General features: G+C 47.6%; 1 protein-coding gene across 1 annotated transcript in view; it reads left to right on the forward strand.

Annotated features, from left to right (window-relative positions):
- Positions 1 to 3,248: 3,248 nt before the first annotated feature.
- The window catches only part of kcnd3 (potassium voltage-gated channel, Shal-related subfamily, member 3), a 162,323-nt gene continuing 145,517 nt past the window's right edge, over positions 3,249 to 20,054 (forward strand). Inside the window, exons 1-2 of the mRNA XM_035383302.1 lie at positions 3,249 to 3,783; positions 5,322 to 6,498. Coding sequence (XP_035239193.1) covers positions 5,396 to 6,498 — 1,103 coding nt within the window. The 5' untranslated portion in view covers positions 3,249 to 3,783; positions 5,322 to 5,395. The remainder of the gene's footprint in view (positions 3,784 to 5,321; positions 6,499 to 20,054) is intronic.

Consider the following 20,054-nt stretch of genomic DNA (forward strand, 5'->3'; position numbering starts at 1 on the left):
TGCATCTCAAGTTCCACATGACAGTTAAAACAAAATGGTTTAACTCTGAGGGAAAGAAAATCTTCATTTCTAATGACGCTTTCAATAAAGGATGGCAATGAAGGCCTAAGCTATGATTTCTGTGTCCTATTTATAGCAAACTTTTTTCGTGTTTTATGGAATTTATATTCAATTGCAATTAAGCACTAGATGCATCAAGATTAGGCAAATGAAGCATTAACTTAATGTTGAATCCAATTGTGAGCACAAACGCACAAACAAGCTTTACAGTTGTGTTTTAGAACAGTTTAGGGCACTCGTGAAATCTGTTCGGATCCTACGAACAATCTGACGTACAAAAACTTTGATAAATCCCACATTGTTTGCGTAAATACATTTATATACGATTTACGATCAGATTTGTTTGACTCACAGATCGTAGGTTGAAGTACAAGTTTTTAAAGTATAAGGATCTTACCTTTGTAATGTGTATTTTGAATATTTTCTGTTCCTTTAAAATGTAGAGACACAAAACAGAGCGGTGGAAACAGACATCGTCAGAATTGTGGGAGCTTAAACTCTGCCAAACATCACTTCAAAAGTAAAGAGAAGAATCGACACTCTTAAAATACGATCGAAGTGCGTTCTTATGGGAAACACACCGAATGCATTGCAAAAGGAATGTACGATCAGAAATGATGTTTCATACATTGAGTTGCACTGTGTTACATAAAACCTTGATAAATATAAATAAGAAAACATGGATTATGACTTTAACATCATCATAATGTTGGCCCAACAAGGCCTCGACAGCCTGTCGCTTCCTTTGTCATGCATGAGCAAAGTTTTTACAATCTTGTTGGTTGTTTAATTTATAGTGCTGGTAGGCTCTTGAATGCTGAAAGGGATCCCAATTTGTAAAAAAAAAAAAATACAAAATCTGGATTCTCACTAACGTCTCACATGCCATGCTACGCATTAGCGCAATGATCTCCAAGAATGTCAGTATAAGTGGACCAGAGTTCTGAATTGCTCAGAAGAATTGCGGATGGACGTTGACGTGCGATCATTGGGTAAAGCCCTCGTTCAGTCTTTAGAACGCACAGGCGTGATGTGGAAACGTGCGACTAACTGCAGGGTTTCACGGTGACATTTCGAGGGGTTGAGGGATTTAATTAATTTTGAAAAGGGCACAACTTCCAGCACATTACATTCTTGGTTCGCAGGCCGTGGTCCTTGGCTAAAGCTTATTGGTATTCTTTGAGACTGGGCAGCAGCAAGAGACTCATGATTCCCTGCAGAATTAATTAAAAGCCCCAAATGCTCAGCATTGAAGGGAAACTGGATATACAGTGCAAATGTTTGATTCATCTGCCGCCTTATTTTATATTCAGCCACAAATCCATTCTGTAGCTCTCTTTATGAAGAACCAAGACGTGTGTGTTTTCAACATTTGATGGCAGTCGTGATGAAAGTATGAGAATGTGGTTCATGTGCGATTTGAAAATGTTTAGGCTGTAACTGTACTGTACATTACAGCTGTTATCCACAGTGTTCTGGTATTGTATGTTCCCTAGTTTGTTTCACAGTAATCTCCCTTGACTTTTGCTGGGTTTTCATAATTGTGCATAGGCCCATTTACTGTATAGGCCAACTGTTAATAATACATTAATACTGTTAATTAATGCATACTTTATTTTATTTTTTTTCTTCATAGTTCCTATACATCCGCTGTCCTTTAAATGGTGGTACCCCAGAGTGCCCTGTGGAACCTGCATGGTTAAAAAGAAACATTTATTATTAATTAACTACTTATAGGACATATGACTCAGATGGCTGCGTTTGCATTGGGAAATCGTTGTAGGTCAACCTCCACATAACAATCTAGTCTGAAACATGCAACTTTAATTAGGCTATAGCCTACCATTAGCAAATGATGCTAAATATGTATAACATATGTGTGGACTTCAGACAGACTCTCTTTAAGTGTAGGCTTAAAACTTACCTCTGTAGTCAGTCCTATAGTTAGCCATTCCTATAGTCCTATAATCCTGTTAAATGTATATTGTATAATTATGGAATCAATGAAATTAAACACGGATGCCTGGGCTTGGTAGGGAGCTTAGCATTAAGTGTCAAGCTTGCATCAACGGAGCGGACATGCTAGTTAGCTTAGCCTCAAGTGTCAAGCTGCCCTTATAGAGTTGACACACTAGGTAGCTTAGCTTAAGGGTCAAGCTGGTCTTCACAGAGCTGACACACTAGGTAGCTTAGCTTACGTATCAAGCTCGCATTAACAGAGCAGTCACACTAGTTAGCTTAGCCTCATGTGTCAAGTGTCAAGCTGGCCTTATAGAGTTGACACACTAGGTAGCTTAGCCTCAAGTGCCAAGCTGGCCTTAACCATATGTTCTCTGTTTCTCGTTCCATGGGGATCCCACCCCTTACCTCGCCCTGAGTCCAAAGACCGCTCCAGCCTGTTTCATCGGCCTGAATCCACGGGATCGCTTTAGTCCTGTTCCTCCCCTGCCCGTGCCTTGAAGCTGTCTGGAGCTCCAGATCCATCATCCAGCTCCTCTAAACTGCACTATTCTGAACTATACCATTTGGTCTTCTATTATTCCTGTTAGCTTTCACCTCAGCTGTAACCTGCTCAACCCATTTCATCTGCTGTTTGCTACTTTACACCAGGCTGGCCAGTGGAGGATGGGCTCCCCCTCTATAGCCTGGTTCCTCTCGAGATTTTTTCCCATTGGGGAGTTTTTTCTTGCCACCATTTGAGGGTTTTCTCCCCAATGGGAGTTTTTTTTTAACCTTATGTACTTGCTATTTGGGGGTTCAGGCCTGGTGTTTGCTCTTTTTTGTCTCTTGTCTTGCTACTCTGTAAAGTGTCTATGTGACAGTTCTCTGTAAAAAAAAATTTAATTGAATTCAAATAAAAATCTAATTCCTGTTATGCATTTTTAAATCTTCCTTCAATACTTTCACAATATTTAATATTTACGTTTCAGCTTCTCTTCATTAGCCCTCATTTCATGAGTAGGTAGAAAAACCACTTGTCTAAATGGAACAAGCTGTGCAGTAGGCCTACTTATCACTATAGATTGAGCATTTGATTATATCTGATTATTTTTATTTTTTGACTATAACGGAATAAAAGAGCAATGAAAACTAAGCCAAAATCAGCCGACATTGCTGTAACTACAGCACAACTGATTACCTAAATGGCCTCGTTTTGGCACCTCACTCCCGTGGCGTCGGTTATATCGGTGCCCGAAAGTGAGCGGACACTGCCTCGGTGCGTTTCTCTTGCAGCGCTCTTTCTCCGCGTGCACGGAAGACAAGGTGCGCGCGAACGCGAGCAGCTGTGTGGACTGAGAGAGAGAGACAGAGAGAGAGAGAGAGAGAGAGAGACTCCCACCTCTGTCTGTCATTTTACTATTCCAGCGAGGTGCCACCGGGAAAGCTTAGCCTTTCAGGGTACCATTTCCAACTGATGGAGCGAAAGGAATAAACGTCCACGCCGCCGTCTCTGTTACAGACTAGGAGAAAATCCCACGTACCCGTGGTAGAGAGCGAGAGAGTGACGGCGATTTTTCACGTTCTTATTTGGTTTAATTACGTGTTGACATCTATTGCCTGTTGTTATTTTTTAAAATTTCTTTTCTATCTATCGTAGCTGGATTTCCCCCCAGTGTTCTCAGCGACGATACACAGCAACAGCTTTTTTCTAAAGAGTTACTTTTCCAAAAAGCAGGCATTTTCATGTTTTTTTCATTTAATCGGATATTTTTATTCTTGGAGGTAAGTGTGTCTTTTGTTAACTAAATGGACAAATGCTGGATTAAGTTAAAACAATACTTGTTATGAAATTACTTTAAACAGTATTCAATTGTTCAGGGCGTTTTGGGGGTTTGCTGATTTAAATGCGCTTTTTATGCATTCGTATTAGTACTCGTACTGTAGATCATCCAAAATGTTACTGTTATTTAATGTGTTCTACAGCCTGTGTACATATTCGACAAGCCCATTAATATTCTAAATGCTTGCTTGACTTTTGTTAGGCTTTGCAAACGCGAAATGCATCTCTAGCTCTTGTTAGTAAACAACAAAGTATAAAATGAAACCAAAGCCTTTAAATTGGATTTTTTTAATGATGTGAAAGCGGCATAATACAAACACGGCATTTGATAAAATCAGTGTAACGTAACTGTAGCAGCTAAAGGAAACGACCAAAATGTTTGCTAGAATCGCCAGAGTTCTTCTGTAGTTCTGACTCAACAGGTACCGAACCTCTTTTAGAAACCCCTTCTCAGCGCTCTTGGCAGTAATTTATTATTTTTGTAAACCGGAGGTTAAAATATCCAAGTTACGGATAAATATGTCTTGCATTGTATATTTTATAAGTAAAATTGTACTGCATTAAATTGTCTACACGGCCAATTAGGCTTTTTAACTAGATGATTTTGGTGTATATTGTAGATGTGCTCGCTTGTATTTTTTTTTTTAGAAAGCACACAATTATCTCGCTTGCACTTCTGTGAAACGTGAACGGCATTGCCTTTATCAAAGGTTTAATAATTTATCATCATTGAGTAAACATACCCATATGTATCACATATCATTTTTGTGTACTGCATGTTTTTTTTTTTATCAGATCATGATGATTAAATGTTCTCTGAAATAATACTGTCAAAATATGCTAAATGTACTGTACTTGTACTGAAACAGTGCTAAGCTGTTGTTTTATTATTGTTGTTGTTGTTGTTATTGTCATCATTGATTTCAACAAATATACACACATCTATCAAATAAGCTACATATAAGCCATTCAAACTAGTAGTAAGCCATGCACTTTATCCATCACATAATTTTCAACAGAAACAAAGAAATATGCTTATAATGAATGCGAGGTACAGCACCATTAATTTTTCTATCATTGTTATGCATTTAGAATTTTATGAGCATTTGCTATTTTACTATATATGCAGTCCATTATGAGATCATTTACAGCACTATAAATTTTATGGTATTATTATGAAGAATTCCCATGCTCTGTCCAGGATTTCGGCGGCACAATTAACCACAGGGTTTCCCGGCAATTACCGACTTAGTGGTTAACAGGGTTATGCAAATGTTTCAATGTTCCGCACCATCTAGTCCCAGTTCAACCCATTCGATGACAGCCTGTGGGCGGTAGCTTTTTAACAGCCAGGATTCAGCTGGGTGACCCCCCTCTCTGCCCTGTGGTCTCCCTTCCTCTCTTTCTCACTCTCCCTCTCTCTCTCTGTTTCTCGATTTCCCTCCTCTCCTGTCCCCCCTTCATTCCCTCCCTCTCCCAGATGGTCCCAGACCTGAAGGCAAGCTGGTTTTGAAGGTGGTGGACTCGTTGCCCTCGCCTCGACCCAGAGTCGCCATGGCGGCAGGAGTGGCAGCATGGCTCCCTTTTGCCCGGGCTGCAGCGATTGGCTGGATGCCCGTGGCCAACCTGCCGATGCCCATCGCTCCCCTAGAGAAGAATAAGAGGCAGGACGAGCTGATCATCTTGAACGTGAGTGGACGGCGCTTCCAGACCTGGAGGAACACGCTGGACCGTTACCCCGACACCCTGCTGGGCAGCTCCGAGAAGGAGTTCTTCTACAACGAGGAGACTAAGGAGTACTTCTTCGACCGCGACCCGGACGTTTTCCGCAGCGTCCTCAACTTCTACCGGACGGGCAAACTGCACTACCCGCGGTACGAGTGCATCTCGGCCTACGACGAGGAGCTGGCCTTCTTCGGCATCATCCCGGAGATCATCGGCGACTGCTGCTACGAAGAGTACAAGGACCGCAAGCGGGAGAACGCCGAGCGGCTGATGGACGACCAGGAGGACAACAAGGACAGCAAGCCGCCCAACATGACCTTCCGAGAGACCATGTGGCGGGCCTTCGAGAACCCGCACACCAGCACCATGGCGCTGGTCTTCTACTACGTCACCGGCTTCTTCATCGCCATCTCCGTCATCACCAACGTGGTGGAGACGGTGCCGTGCGGTGCCACGCCCAACCAGAAGGACATGCCGTGCGGGGAGCGCTACACGGTGGCCTTCTTCTGCATGGACACGGCCTGCGTGATGATCTTCACCGTGGAGTACCTGATGCGCCTGTTCGCCGCGCCCAGCCGCTACCGCTTCATGCGCAGCGTCATGAGCATCATCGACGTGGTGGCCATCCTGCCCTACTACATCGGCCTGGTCATGACCAACAACGAGGACGTGAGCGGCGCCTTCGTCACCCTGCGGGTCTTTCGCGTCTTCCGCATCTTCAAGTTCTCCCGCCACTCGCAGGGCCTGCGGATCCTGGGCTACACGTTGAAGAGCTGCGCCTCGGAGCTGGGCTTCCTGCTCTTCTCCCTCACCATGGCCATCATCATCTTCGCCACCGTCATGTTCTATGCCGAGAAGGGCTCCAGCTCCAGCAAGTTCACCAGCATCCCGGCCTCCTTCTGGTACACCATCGTAACCATGACAACGCTGGGGTAAGAAGAAATGCCTCCTTTGTCGCCTCCTCCTTCCCTGCCTTCTCCTCCCCTGCATTCTTGCTGTATGCCTCCTGCATTTGGCCTGTAAGGTCTTCTTAGTGGCTCCCTCTGGATGGGTCTCAGTGAAGCTAAATGATAAAAGGGTTGAAGCTGGCTCCAGATGGGTCTTTGTGAAGCTGAATGGTAAAAGGGTGGAAGCTGGCTCCAGATGGGTGTCAGTGAAGCTGAATGGTAAAATGGTGGAAGCTGGCTCCAGATAGGTCTCAGTGAAGCTAAATGATAAAAGGGTAGAAGCTGGCTCCAGATGGGTCTCAGTGAAGATAAATGATAAAAGGGTAGAAGCTGGCTCCAGATAGGTCTCAGTGAAGATAAATGATAAAAGGGTAGAAGCTGGCTCCAGATGGGTCTCAGTGAAGCTGAATGGTAAAAGGGTGGAAGCTGGCTCCAGATGGGTCTCAGTGAAGCAGAATGGTAAAAGGGTGGAAGCTGGCTCCAGATAGGTCTCAGTGAAGCTGAATGGTAAAAGGTTGGAAGCTGGCTCCAGATGGGTCTTTGTGAAGCTAAATGATAAAAGGGTGGAAACTGGCTTCGGATGGGTCTCAGTGAAGCTAAATGATAAAAGGGTGGAAGCTGGCTCCAGATTTTGTGTTCTGCCCCCCACCTTTCTCTTTCCCCCCTTCCTCTTTCTCTCTCTAAGTCATGCTGTTCTCTCTGTGTGACTGCCTGCTCCTCTGTCACCAGCTCTGCTTTTCCCCAAGTTCGATTGGATTTTTGTGACCCCCCCCCCCCCCCCTCGCAGATCTAATGCATTTCACGTTGTGAAGTCCACAGTGTTCCACGCACCCAGGTGAAGTAGGTGCAGTTATTTGTTCTTGTGTGTGACCCGTAAAAACAATTAATGTAATTAAATGCAGCCAACTTGGACCTCACATTAATTCCCAGTCTGCGTTGGGTTTCTCATTTGAATTGATTTTCTTGGGCTGAGTTTGTTCATTTTCCATTGCAGATCACCTTTTGTGCTTTGCTTGAATTGGTGGTGCAGTAGATGGGGTGCATTCACGTGCGCAAGGCTTTTGCATTCACCGGCTCTCCTCACTGTTCGCCTCCGTTTCCTCGATGCGTTTTCAAAGTGTTTTTTTCCCCGACTTCCACTCTAAATGCGCATTGTTAATCTGCATAAATTATTAACCCTAATAATGTTTATCATGAAAGGCTTGTTTGAGGCGCTGTGTGAGTCAGCCTGAGGATGCTGGCTAACTGGAGCCTCTTGCTAAACGGTGGAGCTTTAAGAGCCTAACTGGGTCAGCGTCCCCGTGGCTAGTGCGCTGTGCTGCGCGCATGCTGCTAGGTAGCGGCTTTGGGCTCTGGCCAGCTTTCCTCAGCTCTGTATATGGAAATGAAGAGTCGCTGTGGCGGGACGGCATCCTGGGCGGTTGTGGGACTGCGTCCAGCCCTCCGCAGAAGTCGATCTACGGAGAACTCCATTGTTATTGTGCATTGGGATCCACGGCTGTCTAATTACTGCTTGGTCCACCGTGGTGAGGGTGTTTCTCTGATAGTGTGGAGGCAGCTGGGTGATTAGTCCACTGTGGAGGCAGCTGGGTGATTAGTCCACTGTGGTGAGGGTGTTTCTTTGATAGTGTGGAGGCAGCTGGGTGATTAGTCCACTGTGATGAGGGTGTTTCTCTGATAGTGTGGAGGCAGCTGGGTGATTAGTCCACTGTGGTGAGGGTGTTTCTCTGATAGTGTGGAGGCAGCTGGGTGATTAGTCCACTGTGGTGAGGGTGTTTCTTTGATAGTGTGGAGGCAGCTGGGTGATTAGTCCACTGTGGTGAGGGTGTTTCTCTGATAGTGTGGAGGCAGCTGGGTGATTAGTCCACTGTGATGAGGGTGTTGCTTTGATAAGAATTTGAGAAGCTGGCAGGTTCTCATGTTGCAGTGCATGCATGTGAGTGTGGGCGTTTGTGTGTGTGTGCATGTGTGTGTGTGCTTGCGTGTGTCTGTGTGTGGTGCATGTCTGTGTGTCTTTCTGTATGTGTTTGTGTGTGTGCATGTGTGTGTGGTGTATGTTTGTGTGTCTGTGTGTATCTGTGTGTATCTATGTGTGATGTGTGTTTCTGCCTGTGTATGTGTGTGTGTGTGGGTGATTGGGAGAGGGGTGAATGGGGGTGTGGCTCTTGTTATGAGGCGAGGAGCTCCTCTTCATCAATAAAACACTCGGGCAAGCGTGGGTGTCATCGTGACTAATTATGTGTCCCTCTGCATCTGCTGACTAACGGCAGCCTTCCCCACATCCTCAGAGCTGTTTACCTTTCACAGGGCCCGGCTTAATAAGGTCATGGCTGCTGCTTGGCGCGGGGGGGTGGGGTAGGGGTGCGGGTGTGTGTGGGGGCCCGGATCACGTTCCACCCCCTTTCCAAGGGCTGGCGATCACATCTGGAGAGATCTTGAGACACCCCCACCTTTCGGACTGGGAGCAGCAGTAATAGGCTTGCCAGGGATATGTCTGCTTGCGCTGCTTTCAAGCGGCGTTGGATTTATGGTCTGCACGAGTTCCCGGCCAGGAAGTTTCGCACAAACACCTTATTATGTTGGATGATCATTGGCCAACGTGTGACGAACTCGCTCTTGCCGACGTGGCCAAAGGAAACGCGAAGTCCTGCGTGAAACTTCATACAATAAAGCCTAAGAGAACCAAAGCTACAAATTTAAAACACACAGACATCCTTGATAACTATAGTATTGTGGCATTCAATTCCCTGTGATATTTGCATTCTTAACCCCCTGAAATAGCCAAAGATTGCTTGCTATAAGTAGCTAGTTGATTGCTGACGGCCAGACAAGAACTGATGCGCAGCACATATTCAATCAAACCCCACCCCCCTGGGCAGAGCATCAGGCCCCACCCCCTGGGCAGAGCATCAGGCCCCGCCCTGCCCTCTCAGCAGAGCATCAGGCCCCGCCCCCTGGGCAGAGCATCAGGTCCCGCCCCCCTGGGCAGAGCATCAGGCCCCGCCCCCTCAGCAGAACGTCAGGTCCCGCCCCCCTGGGCATTGTGTCAAGCTCCGTCCCCCTGGACAGAGTTCCAGGCCCCGCCCCTCTTGGCAGAGCATCAAGCCCCGCCCCCTCAGCACAGCATCAGGCCCTGCCCCCCTAGCAGCACAGCGTCAGGCCCCGCCCCCATCAGCAGAGCGTCAGGCTCCGCCCCCCTCAGCACAGCATCAGGCCCCGCCCCCCTCGGCAGCTGAGCATTTGCGTTTCGGTATTTGGCGGTGTCACTCGCGCCTCATGTTTAATTCAGCCCTTGCTCGGCGCCTCTCCTCCCTCCCGTGACTCTGCTGTTGTGTTCTTGGCACAGAAGCGCTGGAAACTGGAAGTGTTAAAATGGGAGACTCCCAGGATGCACTGCTCCGAGCTAAAGGAGTCCTGAGCCACTTAGTGGGCCCTCTGCCTCTACCCAGTCTCTACCCAGACGTCACAGTGACTACACTCCTGCTAGTCCCCATTATCCTCCCTCCTCTCTTCCCTCAGATACACTGTTGTTTTTTTGTTTTTTTTGAAGGTTCTGTTAATCTGACATTAATCACAGATGATACCAGAATGCATAATCTGGCAGTTACAATGTGCAGTAATGGGATTTAGCTAACAGAGATTATGAGAGCAGTTAAATGGAGGCGTTGAGTGGCTGCGGATTTGTTTAGGGGTTGTGGCGGCACAGGAAGCAGGAAGTAGACCGTGGGCCCTGTGCCTGTGCTGCGTTCTGTTTGCGCTTCCTGCCTTACGGAACAGGGGAGATTACGCGGCCGTGGACATGAAATCTGCTTACAAAACAACCGACTTGATTTGATGAACAAGACAAGCTCCATTTGTTTTCATTGGCTGAAGTACGCATGCTGTCACGGTATGAGAAAAATGGGGGGAGGAGTTTTTTTGAGGACTTGAAGTCAGAGCCACTTCCCGGCACAAACTGGAGTAGGATTTTCTCAGAGCAGTTGGATTGTTAATAAATTCTGTGGTGACCTTTGACGGTCTGGGGATTGTCCAGACTGTCATTTTTTTTGCCGTGACCAGTAAAGTATTAAGTCCTTTAAATGAGCACTAATGAGGGAGAGTGGTATGGGTGCAGGAGGGGTGGGGGGGTGGATGGGTGGATAGTCACTGTCACAGAAAACAAGGCTTTTGCATCAAAGTGATCAAAGTTGACCTTTTCCCTGAGTTCCCATGCATTTCCGTGACCTTTTAGTGTATACATGTTTCCTTTTGTTCTCTCACCAGCAATGAATGAATAATGCAGCCCTCTGTGAGACTATGCTGAAATACCATCCCACCAAAAATAGCCTCAGCTAAAGGGAAGGTAATGTAAAACAAAAAAATAAAAAATTGAGTTTTCAAAAAAAAAAAAAAGTCCTGCCTTGTAAAGGTCTCCTGGGGCTGGTGGGGTCACTGCGTTCTGAAGGAGACTGAGATACAAGTGACGCTCTCAGTGTTTGTTTTTCTTTTATGAACCCTCAAGGCCATCTTCCTCATTTATGCAAAGGAACGCTCGGCACAGACCCTCTCTAAATTTCCACGTGTCCCGGACCGAGCTGTTACTGTCCAGCCGGGACATTGAGATTTATGTGACCGAAGATTCCCCGTAAGCGGGCGCACGTAAAACAACTTGGGCACAATTTATTTTTCCATAAAGAGCTGTTTATACAGTCCCGGCGTTAACAGATGACCGCTCTCCCCTGTATCTGATGTAGTAAAGCTGGCCGCATGCTACGCTGGCTGTTAGCTCAGTTTGATGTGTTTACAGGTGCCGGCCCATCTGAAGTCGGCAGAGAGGTGGAGAGCACGTGTGTTTACACAGCTAGAGTCTGTTTAAAAAGGCTCCTGAGTTGGTCAGAAGCCTTTAAAAAAGTCTCCACTCCGTGCTTCATGTCCATAAACCTAGTCATTTAAAATTACCCTACTAGAAAGTAACCCTCCAGCCAAACCGTTCAGTCATTCTGTAATGTATTGCAGCAGCTCATTGCAGTGTTATTGCTAAAGGCCTGAAAAATCTGAATGAATCCGTTTACCTTAAAATCTGATATTTTGAACACATCCCGTCACGCAAAAAAAAATGCTGCGTGTTGAAATTTGTATTTAATTTTACAACATTGGTTTTGTCATCCTGTTATTAAAAGAGAGGATAGCCTCAAACCAGGCAACGTAACGGGTAATTATTAACCTAGCTGTTGTGTAAGTGATTTTAATTAGCCATCCAATAAAGGCAAAGAAAGTAATTAGTGGAAGATTAAAAATAAAAACTCTCTGACTTTGCTACAGATGTGTCATTGCCTGAGCAGCAGTGATTCAGTGGGTTTTATTTAAATGCAGGTCGAGTTAATCAGGATTTCCCACATCTGCATTCTGCTTCCTGCGCATCGTAGCTGTCTCGCTAAAAACGCGCGGCGCGCTGCGGTCGCTCTTACAGAGAGGCCACTGGGAACATTAATCACCGCGCACACCCCTTATCACTTTTATCACCTTCCTGCCGGTCCCTGCTTAGTCTCGCCGCTGGCATTAAAACAATTCTTTCCGTGATGTCGATGGATTATTACCGACAGTGAGACGTTAAAGTATGATTGATGTATTGTAATTATGAGTTGTGGGAAGGGTCTATGTCGGTTTGCACTAGTGTGGCATGGGCACAGTGTCTACAGGTTTAGTTTGATGGTGGTTTCTCACCCTCCCCCCCTCCTCCCCCACCCTCCCCCCTCGTCCCACGATAATTCCTTTCAGGATGTTGGTGAACTTCTGGAGCATTGCGGTCCTTTTAAGCCCAGTGCACGTTTTTTCTTGTCGGCTATAATGACCTATTCTGAGAGAGTAATGGAAGAGAAGAAGGAAACCGTTATCGGTCACCAGTACTGAAAAGGGGAGGGTAGCGGGACACAGTGCTGAAATGGGGAGGGTAGCGGGACGTGGGGCTGAAATGGGGATGGTAGCGGGACACAGGGCTGAAATGGGGAGGGTAGCGGGATGTGGGGCTGAAATGGGGAGGGTAGCGGGATGTGGGGCTGAAATGGGGAGGGTAGCGGGACACAGTGCTGAAAAGGGGAGGGTAGCGGGACACAGTGCTGAAATGGGGAGGGTAGCGGGACACAGTGCTGAAATGGGGAGGGTAGCGGGACGTGGGGCTGAAATGGGGATGGTAGCGGGACACAGTGCTGAAATGGGGAGGGTAGCGGGACGTGGGGCTGAAATGGGGAGGGTAGCGGGACACAGGGCTGAAATGGGGAGGGTAGCGGGACGTGGGGCTGAAATGGGGAGGGTAGCGGGACACAGGGCTGAAATGGGGAGGGTAGCGGGACACAGGGCTGAAATGGGGAGGGTAGCGGGATGTGGGGCTGAAATGGGGATGGTAGCGGGACACAGTGCTGAAATGGGGAGGGTAGCTGGACACTGTGCTGAAATGGGGAGGGTAGCGGGACACAGTGCTGAAATGGGGAGGGTAGCGGGACACAGTGCTGAAATGGGGAGGGTAGCGGGACACAGTGCTGAAATGGGGAGGGTAGCGGGACGTGGGGCTGAAATGGGGATGGTAGCGGGACGTGGGGCTGAAATGGGGATGGTAGCGGGACGTGGGGCTGAAATGGGGATGGTAGCGGGACACAGGGCTGAAATGGGGATGGTAGCGGGACGTGGTCCTGCCTGGTCTGTATGACACACTCTCCCGTGTCAGAGCTTTAGAGCTCCGACCTCAATCTCTCACTTGCTGCAGAGATGCACGGGTGTATGCAGGTGGGTAGGGGGTCATAAGGTGTGGTGGGGGAAGTTCACCCTGGCGGTCTCCATAGCTTCGTACCTAGCTCCCGAGCCCCCTGGTTTGGGGGGGGGGGGGGGTACTGGCCTGATTGTGCGTGAAAAGGCGCGATCGATCGGATCGGCGACGTGTCAGGAACGTTCCCGCCCCGAAGGTGACGCCTATCGATCGAGGTCATAATCACGCAGAGGAGCCGGCGTCCCTGCGGACCGGCGCCGGCTAATGATCCCGTCTGGGAGAGCGTGACGGACGAGCGGCGGCGCCCTGTCACCGGGGTTACGGGCCGTCTGTCATCCTCCGTCACGCTCGGCGAGCCCACGCCGGGGTCAAAGGTCAAAGGCCGAGTTTTATTGCCGTTCGTCTGCACTGAGGACCGCGGCATCCTGGGAAGTGCGCTGTGCGCCGCTGAAGTATCGCTCGTTGAGCGTTTATTTACGCGCGAATGTTTACGGGAGCTGCGGTGTTCGGGTTAATCGTCCCGCTCGAGTCCCGGGAATCTGATCTGAAATCATTAATTGTGACAGCACACAGCCTGTGGAAAACGCGCGATGCTAAGCGCATTAGCATTGCTGAGCGCACACACCTGGTGCACCCCCTCCCATCAACCCACGCCCCCCCCCCCCCCCCCAGCAACCCCAGCCCCCCCATCGCACTAGATCACCCTCAAACAGGGCCCAATCAGGCAGGAAAGGTGGGGGGGGGGGGGGTATGGGGGCAAAACACAGCTGTATGTCACCTTAGTTCCCTCTAGCCTGTCTGGCTGCCCAGCGCCCTCACCCCCAACCCGCACAGTTTCCGTGTCCTTCAGTGATGTCATTCCCCTGGATCTCACCCTCCGTATGGGGGCAGAATAAGGGTGCGGCCGCGCCGCCATTTTCACTGGTCTCCCGCGGTTCTCGATTATCCGGATTCAGCGCTGGATCAGGGGACCTCCCGCGATCTTCCCAATTACACCGCCCGAATTTGTGGTAAATACATGATGGTGTGTTTGGGCTTTTTGTGGTAAATACATGATGCTGTGTTTGGGCTTTGTGGGGTAAATACATGATGCTGTGTTTGGGCTTTGTGGGGTAAATACATGATGGCGTGTTTGGGCTTTGTGTGGTAAATACATGATGCTGTGTTTGGGCTTTGTGTGGTAAATACATGATGCTGTGTTTGGGCTTTGTGGGGTAAATACAGGATGGTGTGTTTGGGTTTTGTGGGGTAAATACATGATGGTGTGTTTGGGCTTTGTGGGGTAAATACATGATGGTGTGTTTGGGCTTTGTGGGGTAAATACATGATGGTGTGTTTGGGCTTTGTGGGGTAAATACATGATGCTGTGTTTGGGCTTTGTGGGGTAAATACATGATGGTGTGTTTGGGCTTTGTGGGGTAAATACATGATGCTGTGTTTGGGCTTTGTGGGGTAAATACATGATGGTGTGTTTGGGCTTTGTGGGGTAAATACATGATGCTGTGTTTGGGCTTTGTGGGGTAAATACATGATGGTGTTTGGCTGACTCACTGCTCTTTCCCCTTCTCGCTTCATACGGGTTTAAGCACATTTCTTACCAGTAACTAATTTGTGGGTTTTGTTCTTTAGCCATTGTTACGCGGTGACAAAACAAATAGTGTTGTCGCACTCGATTTGCTCTGGATTCGTGGGGAGCCGGTGTTCTGCTCTGTGCTGGTGTGTGCAGGCCGGGGTTTCCTCTCAGCGCCCGAACGTCCCCTCTCTCCTTGTGAGAAGGGCAGCGGTTCTCTAAGAGAGCCTACGCCTCCATTATCGCCACTATCGGTGCGGACGGCGTAATGTGAGGGTCGTTCCTCTGAAAAACAGGAGAGAGAAAAGAAAATGAGATCATCTTCCAGGACCAAAAACCAAGCTTTCATTCCCAGAAATGTGTAGGGATTACCAGAGCTAAACCGGGATTAGCGCTGACTCAGTTTGTGACATTTTTCTGATTGTGGGAAGTGTGTATAAATGGACTTTTCTGGGCTTACAGAACTAATATTTTTCAGCGCGGCTGCTTTCCTCTCTGGCAGGCAGCGCGAATCTACTTTTAATTTAATTTTGTTGCCGTTGGCGATTCGGGCTGAACCCTTTAAGGGTTATGTTAATGAGTTGCGCGGCTCTTACTTCCTTGTACACAAAGTCAAAAGCCTTCAACAAAGCCTGGGTACGTTGTGCTGAAGACAGGCACACGCCATCTCACCCACTCCCCGGCCCCCCGCCCCCCCGCCCCAACTCTCCCTGCTGCCCGCTTATCCTTCTTTACGTCATTCTGCCCACCCCCACCCTTTCGACTGTGCCTCTCATTCACGGGCGTTTATAAAGACCCCACTCTGTGACCCCACCGTGTGCCCTTTTCCAGGCGTCGTGCTAGCCCTGGCGCTAGGCTGACTACATAAATAAAAGGCCAGCTGAAGTTCATTGGTGGAACCATCGCAGCTGTGGCATTGTGTGTGTCTGTCCTTTTGAGCATTGCGATAAAAATAGAAACCAAGCCATCGTATTAAAATTGCGCCTTCACTCACAAGTGAGTGAAATTAAATGTTTTGTTGTTGCGATAAAAAAAAGGTGTAGCAGAGACATGTACCCACTGTGCAGGGAGTGGGAAGTGTACGTGATTTCATGGGCCATAAACTGTGCTTTTCTACAGGGAACAATAATAATTAATTGACTTCAGTGATTGCACTGTTTATGTTTATTTATTTTACTTCTAGTTAATTAGATTGGTCAACTGAGAATTACATTTTGTTTTTTGCAGTGATTTCAGTAGGTAAGGAATAACAAAGATGGTGCAGCTTGTGAGATGAAGGGAATGTAGATTCAGTCTTTCTGAGGACCTGCTGGGATTAACAGCATAGCCAACAGACGTTTCGTGAGTTGGGCAAAAGCAAAAAGGTCTTTTCCTAATTCAAAAATGTGTTGGAATGGTTGCTGTGGTTATTCAATGTGTTTGTGACTACCTAGATGAATTCAAAGCATTGTTAGCCTATGTGTGATAATAAGTTAATTGCATGACGTTCTGTTTTATTGCGCAGACACTTGTATCCAAAGAGACGTGCGATAAGTGCATAAGAACGGGTGTTGGAACTACTACAAAAACACAGGTCTCTGATAAACTACAGTTCTCATAAAGTAGCAGCTATCCATATCCGTTAACATTGAGTTGTGAATACAGGGTAAAAAAAATGTACAGAAATCTGAAGTGATAATTAATGGGTAAATATGCAGAGAATATCCACAGCAGTAGAGCCATTTTCACATTGACACATTGCCGTTCTTTGCACTGGTCAAAGAAGCATCACTCATTTTTGAATGCTTGCAATGTCATGAGCTCAGTGGTGCTAAAACGTAGAAAATTGGTTGTAAAGTACTGAGAATCTCTCATTTTAGCTTCATGACGGCTGTTGGAGTATAAACGCAAAGTGGATCACTGCTTGTTTAAATTAGGGGTATGGCCATTCACTCAAGTAAACTAATACTCGTATTGTGTTCTTCAGATCATTCCCTGAGTAATTTGGCCTTTGCATTGGCAATAGCTTGACTTGCATATTAGGGACTGACTTGCTACACAGGTATACTTCATGGCCAAAAGTATGTGGACATCTGGCATCCAACATCTCATCCAAAATGATGGGCATTAATATAGAGCTGGTCCACCCTTTGCTGCTATAACAACCTCCACTCTTCTGGGAAGGCGTTATACTAGATGTCAGAGCATTGCTGCATGGATTTGCTTCCATTCCACCAGAAGGGCATTAGTGAGGTCGGGCACTGATTGGGCGATTAGGCCTGGCTAACAGTTGGCAGGTGTTGGAAGGGGTTGAGGTCAGGGCTATGTGCAGACCAGTCAAGTTCTTCCACACCGTTCTGTTGGGAAAACAGAATCGTTTTTAATTTACGACCATTGTCTATATAGACATTCATATGTTCAATCAATGATTTCAATTAAATGTTACAGATTGCATTCAAACTTGACCAGAAGGAAGCTGATCTTTGTACTGTACGTGTCTGTAGCCACGCAAGGTCTCTCACCCCCTATATGGTGTGCTGTCTTTGAGCAATGAAGCAATAAAACTTTCAAACGGGAGAAAATTCTTCAGGATGTAGGTTTCTGTGTTGTGAGATGGGGGAGTTAAACAGTCCCCTCAGCTTGACTATCTGCCCCAAGGATGTTCTGATCATGTATGTTTGAGCAGAGGAGAGCAGGGAGAAGGGACAGAGAGAAAACAGACACATTCCTGTGATCACACAAATGATATTGTCTGTTTCTCAAAGGTGATAATCTAAAAATACCAAAAAAAATACCAAACATTTATAAATGACCTTTGCATGGCTTGTTGATTGACATGGGGTTCATCAAGTCCTGTGTGTCGGGGTTCATCAAAGGTCGCTGAGTTCAACATAAAATAAATTTAAACTGTGCTACGTAATATGTACAATAAGGCAGATGTTGATGCACCATTTCTCATATGAAAGGCTGAGTTGTTTCTCTAGCAGTGCTAAAAGCAGGAGAGACGGAGAGTCTGAAACCACGAGCACTATCCTTCTCTCACATTAAACTCAGCTTGACCTGTTGATCATTTAATCTGCTGCTTTGTCATTTAAATTTCTCAGATTAGATGCTGGCAGTGTTTTTGTCACGTGTAAGATGAAACATATCTCTTTTTTGTAGCAGTTGTATACTGCAGGTACAGTTGTTGGCATTCATGATCGTCTCACCTCAGCCTATTCTCAGTACTGCAGCATGTCATTATTGCAGGCCTGAGGTCGTATATTAAGGGAATAAACTCACAGGTCATTTAATGAAAAATACTGTTATTATGGTAATCACCAGCTGGGAACATGAGAACTCATTTCTCAAAGCCTGACCACGGGGCTGGGAAAGCTCTAAACTGCTTAGGGTTAAAGTTAGAGGCACCAATTTTGTATATGTTATCTTTCAGGGTTTTAAATGGCTTTACCAATTCATTATTAATACTATTATCGTTATGAAGGCGGAGTGGGGATCCAAACCAATTTCATCTGAATTTCCTCTCTGTAAAAACATTAAGCGAGTCAGTGTGTCCTTTGCAATAATTGTGTTTCACTTAGAATTGTTTGACGGTGGATTTTGGTAATGAAGGCGAGAAACGCGCTCCTTTGGGGGGCATATTAAGCTTTGCTGCAGATGAGAGCGGTATTGTATATAGCTGTAAAAGAGGCCCAAATGACACCCTTCGCTGCAATCATGGGTCTGCAGTAATCAGTGCAGAGCTTGGAGCTCCCAGGAGTTTGGGCCCTGTGTCATAGTAATGGGTCGGCGCTAAAGCTTGCCTGTGCCTAAAGGAGACATGCTGCTTCCTGCACCTGTAAAGGGTTAATTTGACCTTTCTCATTTTTTCCCCTCTAATGGCAAACTCGATCAGCCTCGTTTTTCAGCACAGCCTTTCGAATGCACTAAAGCCTGCCCCTCTGCCAGCGTGTGTCAGCGACGCTGTGATCTCCGCCCATGTAGCTGTCTCCAGCCGGGCCGTGACATCACAGCCATCTCAGTAATGATGCATCCCCAAACCAGCAGGCACTGACGCCAGTACTTGCGGGTCTCGATGGTAACTGACTGTAACTGACCACAGCTGGCAGGAACAGACAGACTGTGGACTGGAACGGGCAGTCACAGACACTGACATTAGTGGGCGAGACAGTTACAGAGACAGCCAGTGACAGAGGCAGGTAGCAGCCACAGATGCCATATAGGAAATGACATCAGCGAGTGAGGGCACCGTTGGGACCACAGTGCCAATGGGGGCATAGAACGCCTGGGGCAGGCACCCCACATCAGGCCCCAGGAACGGGGCCTGGCCTGTCAGCAGCTTCTTGCAAAGCCGGCTGCATGTCCTAATGGGTGCAACGGCAGTATCCTACCTGGGAATCGAACCTGTGACCTTTAGATTACAAGCCTAGTTCCTTACCCTTTACAGTACACTGCCGTCCGGGATGAGGAGTGCCAGGAATAGGGTTGGAAAAGTCTGTGAGTTTTCAAGAGACTCTGTGAGAAGTCGTAGACATTTATGGGAAATTTTGAGTGGGGCACTGGGGCACTGGTCTCCCTGTATTCCTGTGGGGCACTGGGGCACTGATCTCCCTGTAGTCCTGTGGGGCCCAGAGCACTGGTCTCCCTGTAGTCCTGTGGGACCCAGAGCACTGGTCTGCCTGTAGTCCTGTGGGACCCAGAGCACTGGTCTCCCTGTAGTCCTGTGGGGCACTGGGGCACTGGTCTCCCTGTAGTCCTGTGGGGCCCAGAGCACTGGTCTCCCTGTAGTCCTGTGGGGCACTGGGGCACTGGTCTCCCTGTAGTCCTGTGGGGCACTGAGGCACTGGTCTCTCTGTAGTCCTGTGGGGCCCAGAGCACTGGTCTCCCTGTAGTCCTGTGGGGCCCAGAGCACTGGTCTCCCTGTAGTCCTGTGGGGCACTGGGGCACTGGTCTCTCTGTAGTCCTGTGGGGCCCAGAGCACTGGTCTCCCTGTAGTCCTGTGGGGCCCAGAGCACTGGTCTCTCTGTAGTCCTGTGGGGCCCAGAGCACTGGTCTCCCAGTATTCCTGTGAGGCCTTGTTGTTAGTTGCATCCCTACTCCTATTCCCTAAACCATGCATTTGGAGTAGGGATGCAACTTATCAAAAAAGAACCACCAGCGAACACCAAGCACCGTTGTCAGTAGGCTCAATAGGAACTCCGTGTTCTCCATGTTGTATCACTCCGTGCCTCTGGGGGGCGCTCAGAGTTGCTG

This window comes from Anguilla anguilla, chromosome 11, assembly GCF_013347855.1.
Source record: "Anguilla anguilla isolate fAngAng1 chromosome 11, fAngAng1.pri, whole genome shotgun sequence".
NCBI classification, from domain to species: Eukaryota; Metazoa; Chordata; class Actinopteri; order Anguilliformes; family Anguillidae; genus Anguilla; species Anguilla anguilla.